At 39.2% G+C, this 23767-nt stretch overlaps 1 protein-coding gene and 1 long non-coding RNA gene across 5 annotated transcripts in view; one reads left to right on the forward strand and one right to left on the reverse strand.

The window, feature by feature from the left end:
- Positions 1 to 23767, reverse strand: part of LOC113050770 (receptor-type tyrosine-protein phosphatase-like N) — a 31177-nt gene that overhangs the window by 4364 nt on the left and 3046 nt on the right. The window contains exons 2-19 of one of the 4 annotated variants that reach the window (XM_026214061.1): positions 23397 to 23447; positions 22635 to 22745; positions 22002 to 22107; positions 21784 to 21910; positions 21355 to 21661; positions 20815 to 20952; positions 20667 to 20701; positions 19366 to 19649; positions 16411 to 16490; positions 15660 to 15724; positions 14012 to 14161; positions 13531 to 13590; positions 13007 to 13261; positions 12102 to 12249; positions 11763 to 11836; positions 11240 to 11317; positions 10750 to 10869; positions 10474 to 10640 (exon numbers count right to left, since the gene is read on the reverse strand). In XM_026214061.1, coding sequence (XP_026069846.1) covers positions 10474 to 10640; positions 10750 to 10869; positions 11240 to 11317; positions 11763 to 11836; positions 12102 to 12249; positions 13007 to 13261; positions 13531 to 13590; positions 14012 to 14161; positions 15660 to 15724; positions 16411 to 16490; positions 19366 to 19649; positions 20667 to 20701; positions 20815 to 20952; positions 21355 to 21661; positions 21784 to 21910; positions 22002 to 22107; positions 22635 to 22745; positions 23397 to 23447 — 2356 coding nt within the window. Of the gene's footprint in view, positions 1 to 10473; positions 10641 to 10749; positions 10870 to 11239; positions 11318 to 11762; positions 11837 to 12101; positions 12250 to 13006; positions 13262 to 13530; positions 13591 to 14009; positions 14162 to 15659; positions 15725 to 16410; positions 16491 to 19365; positions 19650 to 20666; positions 20702 to 20814; positions 20953 to 21339; positions 21662 to 21783; positions 21911 to 22001; positions 22108 to 22634; positions 22746 to 23396; positions 23448 to 23767 lie in introns of those variants that run through there. The other 3 variants (XM_026214060.1, XM_026214062.1, XM_026214063.1) reach the window with 3 other exon arrangements.
- Positions 14179 to 23459, forward strand: LOC113050773 (uncharacterized). The gene is made up of 3 exons (XR_003276818.1): positions 14179 to 14898; positions 22924 to 23012; positions 23359 to 23459. It is a non-coding gene; the product is annotated as an uncharacterized LOC113050773 (long non-coding RNA).

Consider the following 23767-nt stretch of genomic DNA (forward strand, 5'->3'; position numbering starts at 1 on the left):
GACATTAGTTTGTTGTTGTACGTGTGTGGCTTATAACAGAGGGGAGTCAAGTTGAATGCAACTTCCAAAAGACAAAAAATAGCCGATTAAGATTTTATTAATTTTAATACAATCACACCGGTGCGAGTACGTTCAGCAAGTCATATCATCAGCTGCTAAATTCAGATCTGTGATCGCTTGCTGGCTCTGAGCCAGAGACAGACACGTTTTTACAGCGCTGCGCATTATAACCAATCACACACGGTTTTGTTGAGCTTTTGAATGCAATGTCCAATCAGAGGTGTTTAGATGAGTCATCGCTGAAATGCCGGTGCTTCCTTCACTCGCTCAATGACTGAATACCTCTTTCTGGCGAATTCTCTCGTCAGAAACAACAAAGTGCACATGTGTGTACGAATCTATAATTAAGATATTGATTTCACAGTGTTAACAGTTTCAGTGATTTTAATGGCAGTTTCTGAGAGTGATTGAAATCTAGACTGTCAGTGAAAATGATCTTTAATAATGTAAATGTTGTTTGCTCTCTTTCTGAACAATGAAAGATTAGTAGCAATATTTATATCACATTAACTTTCAATGTTAAATTCACATTTAATATAAAGTCAGTTGTATTAAAAATATGTTATTGCATGACACCTATATCTGTTACTTAAGTAAACAGACAGGGTTTTATAATAAATTACATAACTTGGAGTAAAGGCTGATGAAATATATACATTTATACACACACACATACATTACATACATTTTATCTATATATCTAAATAAAAATAGGCTCCGTATATATGACCCAAAGTAACTAGTAACTAACTACTTGAGTAGATTTTTTATCCGATACTCTTTTACTCTTACTCAAGTAACTATTCAAGACTAGTACTTTTACTTTTACTTGAGTAAATATTTCTAGAATTACTTTTACTTGAGTAAAGTTTTTGGGTACTCTACCCACCTCTGCCCAATTGACACAAACTTCTCAAAATACTGAGCTGGTTACAGTGTTTACTTCCTTTTTAATTATATTTTAATTAAATATTTATTCATCTGTGAAAACTACATCTAAAGTACAAGTATGTTTATTTTACACTTTTATTTTTTAACCCATTGTCAAATTATTTCTAATTTCTTAAATATTAATAATAATAATAAACATTATATCAGCACCCCTGCTTTCCAAGATATCGGCAATGCCTAAAAAAAACAATATCGGTGGACCACTAGATGCATCTGCTTCAAGAAACACTGTGGTGTGTAATTTAGTGATCACTTTACACCGGGGGATTATCATGGCGGTATGATGCAGTTCAGCATGGGATTCCGAGGCAAGCGAGTGAGACTCAGAGCTGTTTCAAACAGCACCTTCATTGGGTCCTTGGTCTGCCTGTGGCTCGGTTGCCAGTGGGAGACACCTAATGCCTCATAAATCCATCAGAGATGCTACTCCACGAAAACGTCAACTGTGCACCACAAGTCTTGTTTTTAAATATTTGCTACCTACCAAATCAGTGAACATAATTATTTAAACCTCAGTTTGCTAATTTTATAACCATCAAGTCTATGTACAGCTTAGTGAAAGTGACGTGACATTCAGCCAAGTATGGTGACCCATACTCAGAATTTGTGCTCTGCATTTAACCCATCCGAAGTGCACACACACAGAGCAGTGAACACACACAAACACACACTGTGAACACACACGCGGAGCAGTGGGCAGCCATTTATGCTGCGGCGCCCGGGGAGCAGTTGGGGGTTCGGTGCCTTGCTCAAGGGCACCTAAGTCGTGGTATTGAAGGTGGAGAGAGCACTGTACATGCACTACCCAGTTTTCCACAAGGTCATCAAACAACCGCAGTGAGAATATTTCATCAAGCACGGTGAGTAATGGCTTCTCCTACAATTGTTATTTGCACCTCTTGCCACATGTACAGTTTATCTATCTCTGTCGCTGATGAGGGATTCACATGTGATAAATGCAGGGAAACAGTTAGGCTGACAGAGAAGATTTCACAATTAGAGACACGCATCCAAACTTTAATTGAGGACAGTAAGAATGTTAGGGCTCTAGATATGGCTTTGGATGCGTCTAGCTCAGGGATTCCTGTACATTGTCCGGTTCCAGCAGAGCCCCTGCAGCAGGGCAACTGGGTGACGGTGAGGCAGCGTAGTCGTGGGTCAAAACACCGCTCTTCTGTTCCGATCAAAACATTAAACAGGTTCTCCCCACTCAGTGATGCACCCACTGAGAAACCTGATGAAAGTGCTCTAGTTATTGGCGATTCTATTGTACGGAACGTGAATATAGAGACACCAGCCACCATAGTCAAATGTTTACCGGGAGCCAGAGCGCCTGACATCTTGGCAAATTTAAAAGTGCTGGCTAATGCTAAACGTAAATACAGTAAGATTGTTATTCATGCCGGCGCTAATGATGTTCGACTTCGCCAGTCGGAGATCACTAAAAATAACTTTAAAGAGGTGTGTAAACTTGCAAGCACGATGTCAGACACTGTAATATGCTCTGGTCCCCTCCCTGCTTACCGTGGTGATGAGATGCATAGCAGATTGTCATCACTCAATGGCTGGATGTCTAAGTGGTGCCCACAGAATAACATAGGTTATATAGACAATTGGACGAGCTTTTGGGGCAGACCTGACCTGTTTAAAAGAGATGGTCTTCATCCCTCCTGGGGTGGCGCCACTCTTCTGTCTAGAAATATGGCAAATAGTCTTAGTGTTTATACTTGACTAACTGGGGCCCAGGTCAGGAAGCAGACAGACTGGCTAAACCGACCGTCTGCTAGCTGCCTCCCGTCACAGAGGTCAGTTAATTCTCAGCACATAGAGACTCTTTCACCTAGATATCACACTATAGAGACTGTGTCTGTTCCCCGAACTAGAAAATACAAAAAACGTCCAAACCAAGTTAAGGTTAACAATTTAATTGAGGTTCAACAAATAAAAAACAAATGCAATATGGATAAACAAATTATAAAGATTGGCTTATTAAATATCAGATCCATTTCTACGAAAACACTTTTTGTAAATAATATGATAACTGATCATAATATAGATGTGCTCTGCTTGACAGAAACCTGGCTAAAACCTGATGATTACATTATTTTAAATGAGTCCACCCCCCAAGATTATTGTTATAAACACGAGCCGCGTCTAAAAGGCAAAGGGGGAGGAGTTGCTTCAATTTATAATAACGTTTTCAGGATTTCTCAGAGGGCAGGCTTCAAGTATAACTCGTTTGAAGTAATGGTGCTTCATATAACATTATCCAGAGAAACCAATGTTAATGATAAATCCCCTGTTATGTTTGTACTGGCTACTGTATACAGGCCACCAGGGCACCATACAGACTTTATTAAAGAGTTTGGTGATTTTACATCTGAGTTAGTTCTGGCTGCAGATAAAGTTTTAATAGTTGGTGATTTTAATATCCATGTCGATAATGAAAAAGATGTATTGGGATCAGCATTTATAGACATTCTGAACTCTATTGGTGTTAGACAACACGTTTCAGGACCTACTCATTGTCGAAATCATACTCTAGATTTAATACTGTCACATGGAATTGATGTTGATAGTGTTGAAATTATTCAGCCAAGTGATGATATCTCAGATCATTATTTAGTTCTGTGTAAACTTCATATAGCCAAAATTGTAAATTCTACTTCTTGTTACAAGTATCGAAGAACCATCACTTCTACCACAAAAGACTGCTTTTTAAGTTATCTTCCAGATGTATCCGAATTCCTTAGCATATCCAAAACCTCAGAACAACTTGATGATGTAACAGAAACTATGGACTCTCTCTTTTCTAGCACTTTAAATACAGTTGCTCCTTTACGCTTAAGAAAGGTTAAGGAAAACAGTTTGACACCATGGTATAATGAGCATACTCGCACCCTAAAGAGAGCAGCCCGAAAAATGGAGCGCAGCTGGAGGAAAACAAAACTAGAGGTATTTCGTATTGCTTGGCGGGAAAGTAGCATATCCTACCGAAAAGCATTAAAAACTGCTAGATCTGATTACTTTTCTTCTCTTTTAGAAGAAAACAAACATAACCCCAGGTATTTATTCAATACAGTGGCTAAATTAACGAAAAATAAAGCCTCAACAAGTGTTGACATTTCCCAACACCACAGCAGTAATGACTTTATGAACTACTTTACTTCTAAAATCGATACTATTAGAGATAAAATTGCAGCCATTCAGCCGTCAGCTACAGTTTCGCATCAGACAGTGCACTATAGACCCCCTGAGGAACAGTTCCACTCATTCTCTACTATAGGAGAGGAAGAATTGTATAAACTTGTTAAATCATCTAAACTTACAACATGTATGTTAGACCCTATACCATCTAAGCTCTTAAAAGAGGTGCTTCCAGAAGTCATAGGTCCTCTTCTGACTATTATTAATTCCTCATTGTTATTAGGACATGTCCCCAAAACCTTCAAACTGGCTGTTATTAAGCCTCTCATAAAAAAGCCACAACTTGACCCCAGAGAACTTGTTAATTATAGACCAATCTCGAATCTCCCTTTTCTGTCCAAGATACTAGAAAAGGTGGTATCCTCACAATTATATTCCTTCTTGGAGAAAAATGGTATATGTGAGGATTTCCAGTCAGGATTTAGACCGTATCATAGTACTGAAACTGCTCTCCTTAGAGTTACAAATGATCTGCTCTTATCATCTGATCGTGGGTGTATCTCTCTATTAGTTTTATTGGATCTTAGTGCTGCGTTTGACACAATTGACCACAACATTCTTTTGCATAGACTTGAACACTTTGTTGGCATCAGTGGAAGTGCATTAGCATGGTTTAAATCGTACTTATATGACCGCCATCAGTTCGTAGCAGTGAATGAAGATGTATCATATCAATCACAAGTGCAGTATGGAGTACCTCAAGGCTCAGTTCTAGGGCCGCTACTCTTCACGCTTTATATGTTACCCTTGGGAGATATCATCAGGAAACATGGTGTTAGCTTTCACTGTTATGCTGATGATACGCAGCTCTATATTTCCTCGCAGCCCGGTGAAACACACCAATTTGAAAAACTAATGGAATGCATAGTCGATATAAAAAATTGGATGACGAGTAATTTCTTACTGCTAAATTCAGAAAAAACAGAGGTGTTAATCATAGGGCCTAAAAACTCTACTTGTAATAACCTAGAACACTGTCTAAGACTTGATGGTTGCTCTGTCAATTCTTCGTCATCAGTTAGGAACCTAGGTGTGCTACTTGATCGAAATCTTTCCTTAGAAAGCCACGTTTCTAGCATTTGTAAAACTGCATTTTTCCATCTCAAAAATATATCTAAATTACGGCCTATGCTCTCAATGTCAAATGCAGAAATGTTAATCCATGCATTTATGACTTCAAGGTTAGACTATTGTAATGCTTTATTGGGTGGTTGTTCTGCACGCTTGGTAAACAAACTACAGCTAGTCCAAAATGCAGCAGCAAGAGTTCTTACTAGAACCAGGAAGTATGACCATATTAGCCCGGTCCTGTCCACACTGCACTGGCTCCCTATCAAACATCGTATAGATTTTAAAATATTGCTTATTACTTATAAAGCCCTGAATGGTTTAGCACCTCAGTATTTGAATGAGCTCCTTTTACATTATACTCCGTTACGTCCGCTACGTTCTCAAAACTCAGGCAATTTGATAATACCTAGAATATCAAAATCAACTGCGGGCGGCAGATCCTTTTCCTATTTGGCGCCTAAACTCTGGAATAACCTACCTAACATTGTTCGGGAGGCAGACACACTCTTGCAGTTTAAATCTAGATTAAAGACCCATCTCTTTAACCTGGCATACACATAACATACTAATATGCTTTTAATATCCAAATCCGTTAAAGGATTTTTAGGCTGCATTAATTAGGTAAACTGGAACCGGAACACTTCACATAACACCGTACTTTCTACATCATTAGAAGAATGGCATCTACGCTAATATTTGTCTGTTTCTCTCTTGTTCCGAGGTCACCGTGGCCACCAGATCCAGTCTGTGTCCAGATCAGAGGGTCACTGCAGTCACCCGGATCCAGTACGTATCCAGACCAGATGGTGGATCAGCACCTAGAAAGGACCTCTACTGCCCTGAAAGACAGCGGAGACCAGGACAACTAGAGCCCCAGATACAGATCCCCTGTAAAGACCTTGTCTCAGAGGAGCACCAGGACAAGACCACAGGAAACAGATGATTCTTCTGCACAATCTGACTTTGCTGCAGCCTGGAATTGAACTACTGGTTTTCGTCTGGTCAGAGGAGAACTGGCCCCCCAACTGAGCCTGGTTTCTCCCAAGGTTTTTTTCTCCATTCTGTCACCGATGGAGTTTCGGTTCCTTGCCGCTGTCGCCTCTGGCTTGCTTAGTTGGGGTCACTTCATCTACAGCGATATCGTTGACTTGATTGCAAATTAAAACAGACACTATTTCAACTGAACAGAGATGACATCAATGAATTCAATGATGAACTGCCTTTAACTATCATTTTGCATTATTGAGACACTGTTTTCCAAATGAATGTTGTTCAGTGCTTTGGCGCAATGTATTTTGTTTAAAGCACTATATAAATAAAGGTGATTGATTGATTGACTACCCCCACCCACAATTCCTGCCGTCCCAAGACTCGAACTCACAACCTTTCGACTGCGAGTCTGACTCTCTAACCATTAGGCCACGACTTCCCCTTGGTGACATTGTTTGCACAGCGTGTGTGTTTTTTTGTTTAGTTTTTTTGTCGTGGTGTGTTTATAAGGCTTTGGGAGACATTACAAGTAATGAGGTAGTGTGAAGATCTGAAGCAGTGAAGGCCAGCTGTTATTAACCACCTCTACTGGACTGCAGCTTCCGCTCCTAATGAAGATGCAGATGTGATGGAGGCCAAGTGGACATTTTTTTCAACTTGGTGGAAAAAAAATTATTAAATGTTTTTAATATTAAAATCTTTAATTAACTGTGTATTTATAAATACAAGTATATATCTCAGAATAATAAATGACCTCTGCCCTAAACATACATGTGTCTGCTGGCCTGGAAAGGTCCATGCTCCTGTCTGAAGTGCATGTAGACTGTCTGTAGCACATATGTGTTCAGACAGCAAGCCTCAAAGCCTGGGTGCAAGGTCAGACGCTGCACATCAAGTGAAAAAAAGCAGAGTGATACCACAGTCAACAAGCCACATTGATACAAGCCACATCAACCAAAACACAGAAAAACATGAACTGGAAGGACGTGAATGAAGAAAAGAGAGAGACACAGAGAAGGAAATAATAAACGACTGAGATGTCGACAGAGAATCACGCAGAGAGAAAGTGGGAGAAGGGAGTTAGGCGATGGAGCGTTTCATCAGCGTTGCTGCAGCCACACCTGTCTGTGCTCATTTTTATGACTATGCAACTGGAACCAGACTACTAGCTGCAAACCACAAAAATGACACAGACAGCTGTGCAATACTCGCTACTGCGCTCCATCGCTCTCAGAAAGAGACAGAGAGTGGGTAAGAGGTTCAAAGAGAAAGTGGTAAAGAAGCTGAAGAGAATGGCATAAATAAGTGTGAAGAGTGATGGATTGACATCATGTAATGGCAGTTGGAAGAAAAGAGAGAGCAAATGGAGAATTTGAAGTGGAAATGACATACACATATATACACATAATGCGGTCACAATTTTATATTTTGGGTACAATAACATTTTCCTTATAAAAATTGCAATTATTTCATCTATGTGTATGACACTTATAATGTAAACTTATTACACAAACAGCTTAAAGGGCTCATCGAATTAAAATCTGACTTTTTCCGTGTTTAAGTGCTATAATTGTATGTCCTTGCATCTACCAACTCAGAAAACATGAAAAAGAATAACCCAGTAAGTTTGGTTTTGTAAGCCTTTCTCTGCAAGCATGTGAGAAAATTAGCTGATCAGATTTCACTCCGCCTCGGACGTAGGAAGGGGTACTTATTATAACATTATCATCTATTTTTCTCAAAGGAGACAAGAGAGGTGTGGATTTATTTGAATTTTATTTGAAATCCTGCAGAGGGGGGGGGGGGGGTATGGGTATGAAGTAACTCATTGTGATAAAAAAGAAAACGGGTTGGTGTGAGCAGAGCTGTTTTTCAAACGGCAAAAAAGGTGTTGTTTACACAGCCATTGAGTGTCTTTAATCAAATTATGTTACAGACACTCGTGAAGATCTTAATAAATCATGCCAACTTGTGGAAAAAAAGTTCATCCGCTGAGCCCTTTAAGAACTTATTTGTTTACCCTGAATTTAAAAAATGTATAATTTGCAGCTGTAGACTTTAGGGATGCTCCGATCTGCTTTTTTCACCTTCGATAATAATACCTAGGGTTCAGTATTGGCCGATACCGATCCAATACCAGTGAAGTTTTTTTTTTTCCCATTTAAATAAATGTAGAATTTATATATCTCTGTGTGTGGAACTGATAAATAATTTTTTCACAGTCTAATAAATACAGACTACTTCATTATAAATAGGGATGCATGATAAATATTCCCCGATATTTAACGTGCATCTTGTCAGTTATGCCAGTTCTGTAATCAGCCATGTATCACGCTCAGAGTTCTTCGAGGCTGGCACATCGAGCCCCACACAGAAGAGCACCATCCACTGTCATATCCAGCCACAAAATTGTCCAAGAGAACGACAAAGTCAAAGTTAAAGTCAATCAAAGATGTGGGAGACTGCACTTCAGATGTTGGTGGAGACAGCTCCACTCCTTCCCCCTGGTGGAGGGCTGGGTGGAGAATCTTTACTTTTCTTTTTGGTATCCACATTTTCATTAAAAGAGCAATTTCCCTTTCCATCAAGTTGCAAGGCTCGTAAGTTGACAATGAGCGACGCACTGCCCTCTCATTCTCACCCACAACACCCCCAATCAAGAGTAGCCAAGAGGTCGAGGTTCAGAGACGCAACGCCTCTCCACGCATCTCTAGCCAGTTTCTCTGGGAACATTTTTGCTGTGATGACTCAGATTGCGATGCTTTCAGGGCCATCCTACATCCCCATCGCTACACCACTGTGGGTACGTCGACTGTCTCTTTGATGTCACATCATGTCACCATCACACCAATGTGTCGCTGCCTATTCAGCCCCTGGTCGGACCTTGCCTTTCTATGGGCTGGGGTGCCCTGGCACACAGCTGGCCTCTGGCGCTATGCAAGTAAGTGTTTGCCTAAGTGAGCCTGCTCACACAGACACTGTGCAAGGTCAGTGCAAGGTCAGTGAAGAGTATATATTGTTCGGGCCGGCTTACTCTCACATTGTCCTGAGACCCTGGCCTTGATATGTGCCCAAGGTTCCCACCACTCCCTTAAGCAGGGAGGAGGCAGATCTCCATCACCTTCGGTGGTCAGACTTGGTGGAGCAGTCTGTCGCCAGGCCCAGTACTGGTGTTCGCATGCTGGGGGTCCCGGCCAGCCCCTGTACTGGGCTAGGTGCCCATATGGCTTGATTCCATATGGGTAATACCATATGTGTATTCTTCCCTGTGTCTTCCCTTGACACACCCGCTCTGCATGTTTCTTTGGCAGCTGTTCCATCCCTATTCTAAGGTAGAACCTGCCTAAGAGACCCCCTCGGTCAGTCCATATCAGTATCTGCACATGTCGTCTGCCAAGCTGAAAGAACAAATAGGAATGATCTGAAGCAATCTTTAACTAAAGGTTGAAATCCCTTCCAAAAACGTTTGTGGACGAACAGCAGCATGGCCCTCTCCAGCAGCCATGTACTCATCCTTTTGGTCCCCTTCGGTACTAAGGTCAGTGAATTGGCACTGGGATTTGGGAAGGTTAAGCGACCTTTTGTGTTACACAAGGTACACAAGGTAGTGATGGTGTTCAGGTTGTGCCGTTTTCCATGGACCCCATATGTCGTCCGACATAACTCGTAGTGACCAACATATAGGGAATAGAGAGAACAGAGATATTATGTCCCCATGACACAACCTTAAACCATTCGCTGTTGCCGGGACACGTTCTCGTCTCATCAGCATAAAACCCGAAGAGTGGATGCACCTGTCGCCTATTTATACCTGTAGGCACGGGGAGTGGCTCAGATATGCAAAATCCACTAGCCAATTTTAATTGCCGTTTTCTCTTAAATTCAGAGATTATTGACCTCCCAAGTGAGAGACCCCACATGTCGTTCAACACATACGTACGTAACCGAGATGTTCTCATTTTATTATATACTATTATTACTATCATTATGCAGTAAATTTCTGTACACTATTCAGATTTGTTCTGCAGTTGTGGTTACCTCAAATTATTACCATTAAAGCAAACTATCATGACCAGGTGATGATTAGGCCTACACAGATGTGTAAATAGTGATATATACTTTAATGCAATATATCCACAAAAAATAGAAGTACATACATACTATGTACAGTATGTAAGCAAGCATGCACAATACCTGCGGAAGTCCAGCAGAGGCCGTGTGGAGGTGGGTATTTCCTGTGCAGGCCAGCTCAGGAAGTGGAATTGAGTGAGGGTACGAGTTTCCTGGGTTTGGACGTTCTTCAGGTAGAAACTCCGCACCAGGAAGTCATTACACCAGATATGCTCAGACACCAAGTTTACCTGAGTGAGATAATTAAAGGTGAACACAATATTTTATGTAGTTTACACTACATAAAGCAAACATCTCAAGAAATCTTATTAGATTCACAAGTAACATTTTCACTCAAACCTCATAAATGTGGTAGAGAGAGGAGCCTTCATCAGGCCAGTAGCGATCACACTGTTTTTCTCCATCCTCAACCAGAGCCGTCATCAGTACTATGACAGTACATCCACTTTCCCAAACCATCTGTGCAACATACATGGCTTACAATATATATACAATATATATACATATTTCTCTGATGGCAAAGCTAAGATTTCATCAGCTATTACTCCAGTGTCACAAGATAATTTAGTAATCATTCAAGAAACTACTAATTAGTATGGAAAAGCTAAATATTTTTTTATGTTAACCGTGATATCGTTTTTTCAATATTATTTTATCAAGTTTATAAATCAATTAAATGCATACTTGATGAATAAAAGTATTAATATCATTGAAAAAAATAACATTTAATTGACCCCAAACTTTCAATGGTAGTGTACATTTCATGCAACTTGTATTTCTTTATATCAAATGATTACAAAGCTATTATTTCCACACACATGTGACTGACCTGCCAGAAATCAGAGATGGTGTGTGAGAGAGGGCCTTGGGTGGCAATATACGCAGGCATCCGGGGGTCATGCTCGATCTAAAAGGTCAATAGTAGACGAAAGGTCAGGGGTCAGCGTTTTAGCCCTTCTTAACCCTGAATCTGCCCATCACGTGACAACAGGCCATTACTGTGATACAATGCGCATGAAGGCTTTATTGATAATCCCTTGTTCTCGACCACAACAGAGCAGCAAGAGATTCCCAACCTAAATATCCTGAATGAGATCAATACAATGTAACCATGGCAACACTGAGAGAGAGGGATTCCAAAACCAGTGGCAGCCTTGGAAGTCTATGAGGAATAAATGGATTATCACCTTGGTAACAAAAAGGGATGAAAGGAAACTAAAGCTTTTTAGCTTTAGATTTTTAGCTTAGATTTCAGCTAAAGAGAGGAAAGGGACCATAATAAAGTCTCTTTAAACTGTCATGTTTCATGATGAGTTCCAGGGCAAAGAGATTCATCAAGTGCACATACTCACAATGGTGCTGGCATTGATGTAATCTGTCCTGGAGGGGTTAATCTCAACCTTCAGCTTCACTCTAGAATGGTCATCTGCAAAAACAACTGACAGTTACACACCTTATCCATTAAAAAGAGGAGAAGTCAATCAGGTTGTGTGATGAGACACAGGATGTGTTCCAATTTGCGTATTTATGCATTATTCTATGCCATTTTTGGTATAAATAGTGACTTGTATGTTCTTACTGAAAATTTCCTCAAAAACAAAGTGGACACTAACCCTTCAGGCACATTTACATAGAAAATGAAAGAGTTTCAAAACAAGTCGGGGTTGGGAAAGCTTTATGATCTTACTCACAGGGCACGGCATCAGAGCAGCGGTTCTTCTTGACATTACTTTCACTCTGGGCAGCTGAGATGGTGCTTGGTTCTGCCTGGTAGGAGCACAGAGCCTCCCACTCTTTGAGCAAACGGTCTTTATTCTTCAGATGATCCTCCATATATGCCTAGAAGGCATTACAGAGGGAGAGATAAACTCAGTTGCTCATTCATGTGATACTTAAAAAAAACACGAAAATTTAGAAAATGCTATTATACCAACTAAATTAAAATAGGAAAACAAAAAATTCTTTGTAAACCATGTAGTACATACAAATGTGTATAACCATCTGGAGGGCAATTAATATTCGAAGTGTTTACCAAAGGGAAAAAATTAAGCACCGTTTACACCAAGGACAATAACTGTAACTACAAAGAGTTACACTTCAATTGTACAGTGTACATATTGTTTCAGTGCAATTAAACAACAAGTAATGAGTCAAATAAATTAACTACATGTACTTACTATAGTGTTAAGGTTATGGTTTGGTTTATTACTTTTACTTATGCATAAATTACTATAGAATTTTCATGTAACTGGAGTAACTCACCTTCAAACAAAGTGTTACCCTATATATTTTTAATAATAGTTCTAGTTCTATGAGAATAGGGAAGTCAAACACTAACACTATTATAATGGGAGAGGAACGATATCATTGGAATCCCTTTGAGAATGTTTTTTTTATTTTCCAGATGATGAATGATAAAAATGTTGACATCTTTGGATTTTAGTGCCAGATGACAAAAGTGCAGTATGTGCTTATAATAAACAAAATGTTAATGTCCATTGTGGTGGATGCTAATATAGTTATGTATATGGGCCATTAATGTTATGCGCTAAATGTACATTTTTCTGCATCTGTAAATAGGGTTATGTGTGTCTACCAGTATCATGTGTCCTGTAGAAATATCCATGTTAGACTGCGCTGGCTCCTCACACCAGGAGGGGGTGCTGCTGTGCGAACTAGGGCTTGGCTGAGGTGCATCAGTGAACTGTGACGACACACTGCTGACTCGTGATGCATCTGTTCCTCCTCCATCACCTCCTCCTCCTCCTGGACCGGCACCACCTGCAGCTCCAACCCTGCAGTCCTGCCTTCCGAGAGAGGACTTAGCAGCCATATGCTGCCGACAAAGATCCTGAGAAATTAAGAAAATAGAGAATGTGAGAAAAAGACTACTGACAAATTGCAGCACATGCAATTCACAGTTACTGAATATTTCAGCTAATCAATTTGCTATGGTTTGCTTATGCTCAAATCAAATAAATCTGATCACATTAGTGTCTGACAGTAACATGCCATCACAAGCAAAGCTGCTAAAATCTGTTGGGATAAAAATAGCTTGGATGCAGAGAATGTCTGTATTGCAGAGATGTGATGCACTGCACATGCCTAACAGTTCCAAACCTGGTACTCATAATGCGTCACATTTCCTGCTTCAGGTCCAAGGCCCAGTTTCCCTGAGGCCTGTTCTGTCGATTTGTCCTACGCTGTCAGATTTTCCTACCTCCCACCAAAACAGTGGGTAGTACAATTCCACAACGAAAATTCTACTGTAAAGTTATGGCTTATTAACGTCTACACCTACCACAACCCTAATCATACCCTTACAGTACTGCAAATACAGTAATTATGTGTTATATTCGCGGTTGTAGCTAAAAGGGATACAGTTACAGGAAACCAACAATAAATATTATTTTCTACCAATTAGATTGCGTTTTTATTAACGTCTACAACTACCCCAGCCCTAAACCTACCCTTACAGTAATGCAGATACATTAAATATCGTTGTTTAGCATGAGACAAAGGACGCGATATTGATGTGCGCGTGCGCAGTAAACCCGGGTAGGAAAATCTGACGGGGTAGGATAAAATGTCAGGACAAGGCCAACTGGCGGGCATGGGTGCGCAGGCAGGCGATGGTCAGTGCTCCCACCAGGAGTCCACCCACACAAGCCACACCCACAAACATAAGGAACACCCATTGGGTGTTGTCACGTACACGTGTTGCCACTGGTAATGCATGGCCATCACTCTCCTGCAAAAACAGAGAGATAAAAACAAACACATGACTCACAAATCATTAATACATCCCATAGCCCCAATTAATGTTGCTGCCATCAAGCTAACATTGAACAGTCTGTCTGTGACTGTGCATCTGTAACATTTTGAAATGGAAAAGTGAAGGAGAGAAGGTCTATGAAAAAAGACAAGTAATAAAAACGAATATTTGAAACAGGACTAACAATCCCACCCTCTTATCTGGAAGTATCTCAGTGGGGTCACTGGTTGCTATGGCAACATCACAACGTTTCATATAAGCACCACTGTCGTTAAAATTACAATAGACAGAAAGCAAGGAACAGATGAGAGAAAACAGAGGAAAACACAACATAAATCCTTTATTACAAGGCATTTCAACACATAGGAATCGCAACATATACGCTGGTAAATTACTCTGCTGGAATGATGCAGACCACCACACAGGAGCCAAGGCATTACATCATCACTCCAGTGCACACTGCACTGACCTTGTCGCCACAGCAACCATCTTTACCTGACATCACAGTCTGTGCGGAGATTCTGAGTGCGAATCATTCTGATTGGTCATTTTTTTTATTGCGCGTTCTTTATTTCATCAAATCACTGAGCAGTTCAAGGAAAACGGCTTACTGCAGGTTACTAGATTCAAATAAAAACAGGCTGGCTCGGTGGCAAATTAAACTAATTTATTGTACTACTGTTTTATGAGCCTGAAACCACTGACTTCGAAGGGTGAGTAAAATGAATGCTGGGAAAACTAAAGATGTAGAAAGTGGTAAAAACGGTCACATTTTCCTTTTTTTTCCGCCACATGTGGTCTTTAAGAAATTACTTACCAAAAACGAGTGTACTGAAATGACAGGAAGGTGTAATTATTTACGGGATAAAAAGCTGATTTATTTGTTTTACTGCCCCGTATGAGCTTTTATCTGATTAATAAACATGTTTAATATAATGTAACATGACATTAATACAACGTAACATGTAATTAAGTTCAAGTTAAAGTTTAACTCACCAAAAAATCAATAAACTAATGGAGCACGAAAAGCGCTCGCGCCCGGTGATCCACCGAAGATGAGCTCAAATCTGTACGTGCAATAACTGTAGAGCTCTTTTCCGCCGGTTTGATATTTAAATTTCGTTCAGTTTTGTTAGGAGCTGTAACGTTTGTAAATGTATGTTCGCGGCAAACGAACAACGGTGAGGGAGCTCAGCCCTGGCACGGACATCGTGATGTTTTGCGGAATGTTGCGTTGTGAGGGAAGAAGCGTTTCGGATGCCAATCGGCCGCGCGCTTTGAGTCGTGTACGCGCCTGACAGTTTGACACGTATGATGTCGTTGTCATAGCAACAAAGCAAATGAGAAGGGGGTGGGTGTCTGAGGTCTTGTGAGATGTTCCCTGCTCAAACATAGAAGAGATAGAACGTCATGGGAAAGGACTAAACAAGGGGCACAAAAGTTAAGAAGTTTTACCATTTCTGCACATCCTTACCTCCCCAACACCTGCCTGAAGCACCTGCAGACCAGTCTCTGATTCTAGAAGGTTCTTTTGAGCCACTGCATGTAGACAAAGACAAAGACAGCTTTTTCTAATGTTTTCTCAGTATAATTGTTTTTATAAATAGTGGTATATATCACTGTAACGCATGCCATCAAGTAGCATATTGTTATTATAAAGCTGTGGTAACAGCAATATGATATACCAATATACCAGTATTCAATTAATATCTATTTACATTAATTATTTATACTAGTCCTATATAGGCTTAGTACATTAATATAGAATTCAGCAAATGTGGGTCACATCATGTATGTATTCACAAGTGACGTTAGTGTAGCTCTTAAGGACAGCTATATTAGTGTACATCTAACTGCTGCCAAAATAACTGTTTCATCCATATTTAAAGGTGCTGTTTGTAAGTTTTTCACTTTACTAAAGCAAAAATACCATAATATGAAACATGCTGAGTTATTATACTTTGTTGTCTGAAAAACAAGTTATTCAGCTTTGAAAAATGTGTGTTTCTGGCTGCCATTTTCTATTCAATTTGATTTTAAAAGCCCTCTGCTCTGTCATGCCCCAATATCCTGTTTATGTCAAGACAATAAAACAAATCCTATAAGGTCTTTCATTTTTATATTACTTTGCATGACTGTGCATTCAGCCATTTTTTTTGTCACAGAGACACTTGTGTGACAGACATAACTATTAATAGCCATGAAACATTGTCTTTATTACTTACCAGCCTTTTCGGACACCTCACTTGCTGTTAAATTCTGACTGTTCGGTAGCACCCGGAAAGTGACAGCTGGACCAACCACACTGTAGAACAGAATTTTTTTTATCACATGCAAGTTTTCTGTATGATTATGTGCAGGGTTTGTAATAATTTTTTTACTCACCAGACAACAAAACTTTTGCCCATTCACAATTTATATTATTACATATAAAACCAGATGATCAAAAGTAAAGCTTAGATTTAAATATATTTCTTATTAAATCTGACTCAGATTTGTTTATTGGATTTCTTTTTTACGACCGTCAATCATTGTTTGTAAATACCATAAAAATAAAATAGAAACAAAATTCTCTGTGACTTTTCACATATTCAAATTGTAAAATCATTCCATGGTGTGGTGCTTCTCATCCATTGCGCAAATATTTAATACATACAATACTAATATTTAATATACGGTACATATGATAGGTACAAATTGATAGCCTGAATGCACATAAGTCGCTTTGGATAAAAGTGTCTGCTAATCCATAAATGTAATTTTAAATGTATTTAATTCAATTTAAATTTAATATAATATATAATCTTAATTTTATATGTAATATTGTAGTGTTTATTATAAATGATTTATCTGTGCACTTAATTATTATTTTTTTTTAAATGGATGTGAAGGTGGGGCTAATGGGGTCTGTCTCATTTCTGCCTCCATTTTGTTAGCAACGCCCCACTTTCAACCATCCAATCAATTCCCAAAGTATGAAATCAAGTCCCGTCCTGTATTTATTTTATTTTATTTTATTTTATTGTAATTTCAGAAGCCATTTATACATTTCACATATGTCACAATAGGAAAAATAAACTTCTGTTTCATGCCGACTTTAAAGAGTAACTAAACCCTAAACCAACTTTTTAAAGTTAATGATCTGTAAGAATAGGGCTTTATTAGTGCTGTTCATTGATTCAAGTAACTTTATTGACATCTGAGTATAAAGTGTTTTAATTCTACAATATATGGTGTAAAAACGTCTGAGTGCTGCTCTCTTCAGGTTGAACGGTGGCTACTGCAGTTGATTTTTCCTATTGGATGTTGCGGTGGCAAGTGAAGTAAGCAGTTTCCAGCTCACCACGCCCCTTGGTATGAGCTACCACGCCCTTGGCAGTATAAAACCATCTTGTTCCATCAAAATGACTGAGTCAGGAGTGGGAATTGCGAGTATTGAAAACGACCAGGATAGACTATTATAGCATCTATTTAGCAAAGCATTTATATACTTATTTAGATTATTTCGTGTAGCCTATGTAGTTAATTAGCATAGTTGTTAGTGTAACGTTAGTATTATTAGAAGCATAGTTAGTTATTAGCGTAGTATTGCATCAGTTAGGATAGCTTCAAGTTGGCATAGATTTATCTGTATTTAGTACAGTGGTCAGGATGGTGCGTATGTGTAGTGTTGCTGGTTGCGACAGCACTGCTGGACTGCATAGTTTTCCAGCAGACTTTAAAATTAGGTGCCAGTCGTTGCATGCATTTGGCCTTGAAATTCCCGCCTAGAGCTAGAGTGTGCAAACTGCAGTATACGCGGGATTGCTTCTCCAACGCAATGGAGGTGGAAATGGGCTTCTCCACACAGCTCGCGCTGAAAAGCGATGCGGTGTGGGAGTTAAGACCGCAGTTTGAGCCAGCGGCTCGAATTGATATTGCTCAGGCCGCAGACACCTTGACATCCTCCACTTCAGGTGAATGTGGGGGAGAAAAGTCCTCTATTTCAAATGAACTCTCTGTTGCAAAGCTACTTGTGTCACTACAGTCAGTCTCCATTTTAGCTACTCTAATAGCAGCTGTCAATTAAACTGTCATTGCTGGTCTCAGGTTCACGCCCCACGCACTCAGCCCCGCCCTCGGTTCATCCCCTCTATCTCCGCTGTGCTCTGCCCACTTTTCAAATATTGCCAGTGGGTGGAGTCAGGTTCTGACCAGGGGTTTAGTTATCCTTTAAGCTTTGTCTTGAAGGCTCATCTAAGAGGAAGGGCTCTGATAATGATAGATTGCAAAGTGATGACATAATTTATTAATCATAACCTGCCAATTGGCTAGTGAGTTTATATGCATTACCCACCACGATTGATTTTCATCCCCATTTGGTGAGTTGGTGGGTGTTAATGTCTGTTAGATATTGGGATCTAAGCAATAAGGGGAGGACAAGAAGTGGAGCAAATCCACTTTTAAAGGCCAATTCATTCCATTCCCTTTTCTCTCTTTCATTCTTTTCCTCTTAGCCACCCCCCTCAGTCCTCCAAGGGCAATGGATCAAGGTTCCAGCTCACCACAGTTTGATTTAGTAAAAAGGGTTAGTGGGATTAGCATTTGCTTCCTAACCACATCAGCAAACAGCAATCAAGACTGTTTACATTATGTCAAATTAGCAATGCATTGGTTAAGTTAAGTAAGGCTAAACAACTTGCCAATGTAGAAATTCTGTGTTGGCAAATTACTTTGCAAGCTTTAGTAAAGGGCTAGTATACTTTCAAGACCTAATCAAGGCCCACCACGAAAGCAAAACTCTACTCCGCTGTTGCCACCTCCCTGCTCTAAACCTAGACCTACCTGATATTGATGAAAGAGCAAGTGGTGAGATGGATCCTCTCAGCAAGGTTCTTCAGTAGACGAACCCCATCAGGCAGAGTGAGAAGGTTGTAGAGACACATATGCATTCATACACCCCCCCCCCCAAACACAGACACATACACAATTTCACAAGCACAAACAAACACAGAGCTCACGAAAACAACACACAAACAGACTCTCCACTGAATAGCCAATTTGATGTGTGGCCCCAGGTCCGTCCTTAATGTGGTGTTTTGAAAACAAATACCACATGACCATAATTTACTTTCAGACAAAAGGAACACCCACATAGACTAACACTCTTATAGTCTAACAGTCAAAACTGTTAGTTGTACCTCTGATTTGTGACAGTGTATCCAAATTCCTCCTTTAAATTGGTTTCATTATTTCCTGGTTTCACGCTCAAGGTTCCTTTGCCAAGTCGTCCTTCCTCTTGTTTGAGAGATGAAGGCCCTAGTACACCAGCACTCAATGGGATGTAGTTATCCTCAGAGGCCCCTTGAGACCCTTTAGAGGAGCTTTCAGGCCCAGGGTTGAGTTGAGAAGGGATGGAGGAATTAATAGCCTGTGCAGAAGCCTTCTCCATCACATGGGTCATCTCTCCCTCCATAATCTTCATCTGATAGAGCACATAAGACATGCCATGTCAGGTTAACTGCCTACAGATAATAATTATTCCATGTATGTACACAGAAAATAAAAGAAAATCTGTGTGGAAACAATTTTCAGTAAGAAATTGCATGTAAATTTCACAAACAGTTACAAAGAAATGGCAAGTAACACATTGAATTAAACATGACATTTTTAAGTAGAAAAACTTTGTTTTATTTGCAACGTAAAAAAAAAATATTTTACATATAATGTTCCTCTTTCTAGTCTTGTCTCCCTTTTTCTCTTTAAAATGGTTTTGAGAGGGCCATAAAGCAGTGACTGTTAATTTTCCAGCCAACAATGATTACTGATATAACAGGGCTGAAAGGGTGAGGAAAAGATATGATGCAGCAGTACTAAAGCACCTAAAATACAGTGTGCAGAGATTAACTAATGTTGGGTAGATAGACCTACAAAACAAATCACACATAATCATGGCTCATGTTTCCTACATATCATTTATTTATGTTCAGAATTTTTTGAGTTTACACTTGGTGCCCCCTGCAGGTAATATATAGCATTACTACTGAGTCTAACCTAACCTTGTAATATTACTAAAGGCTGGAATACTCAATACAACTTTTGTACAGATTTTTTTTTTTTATTGCACCAATTTAGAGTTTGAACTAGTCAAAGCCAGTCTAGAGCTGACAGCTTTCACAGTAAATTGCATTGTGTACGATGGGCACAGTGTTTAGCTTCAGATTCCATCAAGTCGTCGGAAATCAAACGTTTGATATTTTGAGACTATTTTTGAATGCATTTTGTTTTCATTTGTCATGTGTCACCAATAATTTTTCTCTGCATGAGTTTAGTTTTCAGAATGAACTGAAAGTCATGATCCTCACTCATTTTAGGGTGTGATGTCCAGTTTTTCCTCAGTAAATGATGTCTAATGTTTTTTAAATCTATTCAGAATTTAAAAGTCAGGTAGAGTAGTCCAACCTTAAATCACTTAAAAACAGAGAAACATTTTGATGCTCACCACTTTTGGAGACACAGAGGAATCCTTTATTTCAGCTGAGTGAATGAAAATAACCAGTTTATTTGACATATTCTTTTGAGCTCCAACTTTATGGTGAGTATATTTTGGAATTTAATACTTATATTCTATAAAAAGCGAGGGCGCTCACATTTTCTCTGATTATTTGTTGGTTCGTTTTGCAGGAGCTGAAGGACAGTGAACAGACGCTCCATCTCTTCCGGGTTCAGGTGGTTTAGATCAAATCCATGTTGAACGAGCAGCTCATTTAGACTTTGTTGAGTGGGTCCTGGAGTCAGAATTTAGAGTTAATTGCGAAATTATGCAAATACTTTGAAGGAACACATTTTTTAAGTATAAACATTAACACTATCAGCAACACTTTATTTTAATGACCAATTCTCAATTTTTAATTAGTTGCTTATTAGCATGCATTTTACTAGCATGCTGGCTGTAAATTAGTACTTATAAAGCACATATTAATGCCTTATTCTGCACGATCATATTTTAGATCTCTTAATCCACCTCATACATAAACTTAACAACTACCTTAATAACTATTAATAAGCAACAAATTAGAAGTTTGTTCAGGGAAAACTCTTAGTTAATAGTGAATATGTGTTCCTTATTCTAAAGTTTTCCCACACTATCTTATCACTGTGCCCAGAAAACACACCATACTTGTGAGGACCTTTCTTTTGCTCCTGTTGGCCACTGATCTTTTCATCCTGGGAAAATAAGTCCTTGCTATAGTAGTCAAGCGGGAAGTCCAGATCCTGGAAAAAAGATGAGGTTGAGTGAGGTGCTGCCACATGATGGCGTGATGTGGGCTGTGCAGGCGAAGAAATGAGTAGAGTCATCAGATCCTGCAGAAGCTGATCATCTTTATCTCGAGATGGAGGAAGTGGTGAATTTCCCCTAATACGAGCGGAGGCCGGTGGGTACCTGCCTCCCTCCACCAGGTTCAAAGAACGCTCCTCTTCATCTTGGTAGCCATACTGTAAGGGAAAAAGACATGATGCTGGAATTAAAGAGAAGTAGTTGTAGACTATATCCAATGCTCCAAGCTACAATCAGTGCAGTGTAATAAAAGGGCTTTTGTTTGTGTTTGGGCTCTCACTCGCTGGTAACTATAAGGATCCAGACTCTGCATATGGAGAGATGACTGAGGTGGATCGACAATCATGTAGTCCATATTGGGCTGCACAAGTTTGGGTTTGAGCTGGTTTGTAGGGTCACTCCAATACCTTTGATAATGGAGATATTCAGAAACAATCAATGCGGTGAAAAAAGTAAAGTGAGAGAAATGTGATTACATGATAAAATTGTAAGTGTTACTCTGTGGATGGGTCATTCTTTAGCCCAGAAGACAGTAGGATTTGTGGAACTTTGCTAAGCTCTTTCTTAATCATTGATTGGGTGACATCATCCTGCCAAGTTAATCCTGCAAAATAATTCACATCAGCACAGAGCAACCAAAAAAGCATATAATGTTTGTATACTTGTTTGTAAATGCTTGTATACGTACATATAACTTTGAAAATTATATTTGAAAGCTTAAAAAATAAATAATGATTAATGACAAACATCATGAGTTATTAATATTTAAGCTTAGTTTCTCAAGGTAAGGATTCACATTTGTCTGCAGTAGTCCTGTCTATGATATATTATCAAAAGTGTTTTTTATTTTTTTATTTAATAGATCCAGACAAAAAATGACATTGTCATGTCATCAAAAAATGCCATGTCATTAACTTGGGTATGTTTACGCATATATTTACTCATTAATTTGACCTTGGTTACTGTGGCAACATGTGAATGATTTTCTGTCACATGCCTGTGGTTGAATCATCAATTTGCCCATTGTGTTTACATTGTGTTGTTTCTATGGCAACCGTCATTTGTACAAGAGTGCTAAGTAATTCAGTCTGCACTGAAGAAGAATTTTTTTAATTTCTATTTGAAACTCACCATCCTTCATAAGCGTTTGCAGTAATGACTGCAGTCTGTCCAGTAAAACTGCAGTCACCCTGTAGCGAAACCTTTCCTGCTTCTGTGTAAGACACTGACCAAACAGCTCATCTGTAACACACATTTAGAAACCTGTCTCTTTTAGGAAATACAGAAAGTGGACATGGTCTGCTGAGATCAAACTGCATATTGTGCAGCTTTTTTAGCTTTCATGTTATTATAAACATTTCTATGAGGATCTCTTACTTTTTTCACCCTTACTCTTTCTGCTTCTATTTGACATAAACAGAGATTACGAAAGGGTGAATCGTGTGATGTCACAGTTGCCATGGAAACGGTTGAAGAACAATGACTGGGTAAGACCAGGTGCTGGTGAAAGTAAGTGTTTACTGTGTAGTCAATTTTTTTTTTTACACACTTTACTGCACATATCAGCTTTAACTGACAGCTACGAAATAGTCAGAAATTAAAACCTACACACAATAATCATTACAGTACATGTTTTTGTAATAAAGTCCATAGATTTATCAGCATGATAATAAACAAGACAATTAAGGTAATTATTATAAATACAAAATAAAAAAAGAGGACAAGACTGATGCATGAAAGCCAAATAAAATATTAAAGGATGGCACTGATGCTATTATATTGTGCAATAATTACAGGCACTCTGAGGCAATATGGCAAGTCTTTTCTTTATTGTAATTTTTTTTTTACATTTTAGGAGGTTCAAAATCTGAAACTAAATATGGCAGCACTCACCATCCCAGCAAACCTGACCACTGGAGCACAGGCCTTCATCAAATAGACAACCTTGAAAGAGAGAAACAGAAAAAGAGAAGAGAGAGTATGAAAGGGTAATTGTTTTTCTGACAAAATAGGCCAACACAGACCCTCTCCTCATGCATTTTGTTTCACGATTTTAGTCCAAGCATCACAAACATCCCATAGATATGACTTCCAGTTCCAGAAAGAGCTAAATACAGACCACCAGCACACTTCTGACAATTTCAGCATGTCAGTGTATACAATTGATTATAAGATGATGTCTGTCAATTTAACACCATAGAAACAAACAAGTAACGATTTGGAATAATGAGCACCCACCATAACGAGCATTAGTAAAGATTTGC

This window comes from Carassius auratus, chromosome 31 (assembly GCF_003368295.1).
Source record: "Carassius auratus strain Wakin chromosome 31, ASM336829v1, whole genome shotgun sequence".
Lineage (NCBI taxonomy): Eukaryota > Metazoa > Chordata > Actinopteri > Cypriniformes > Cyprinidae > Carassius > Carassius auratus.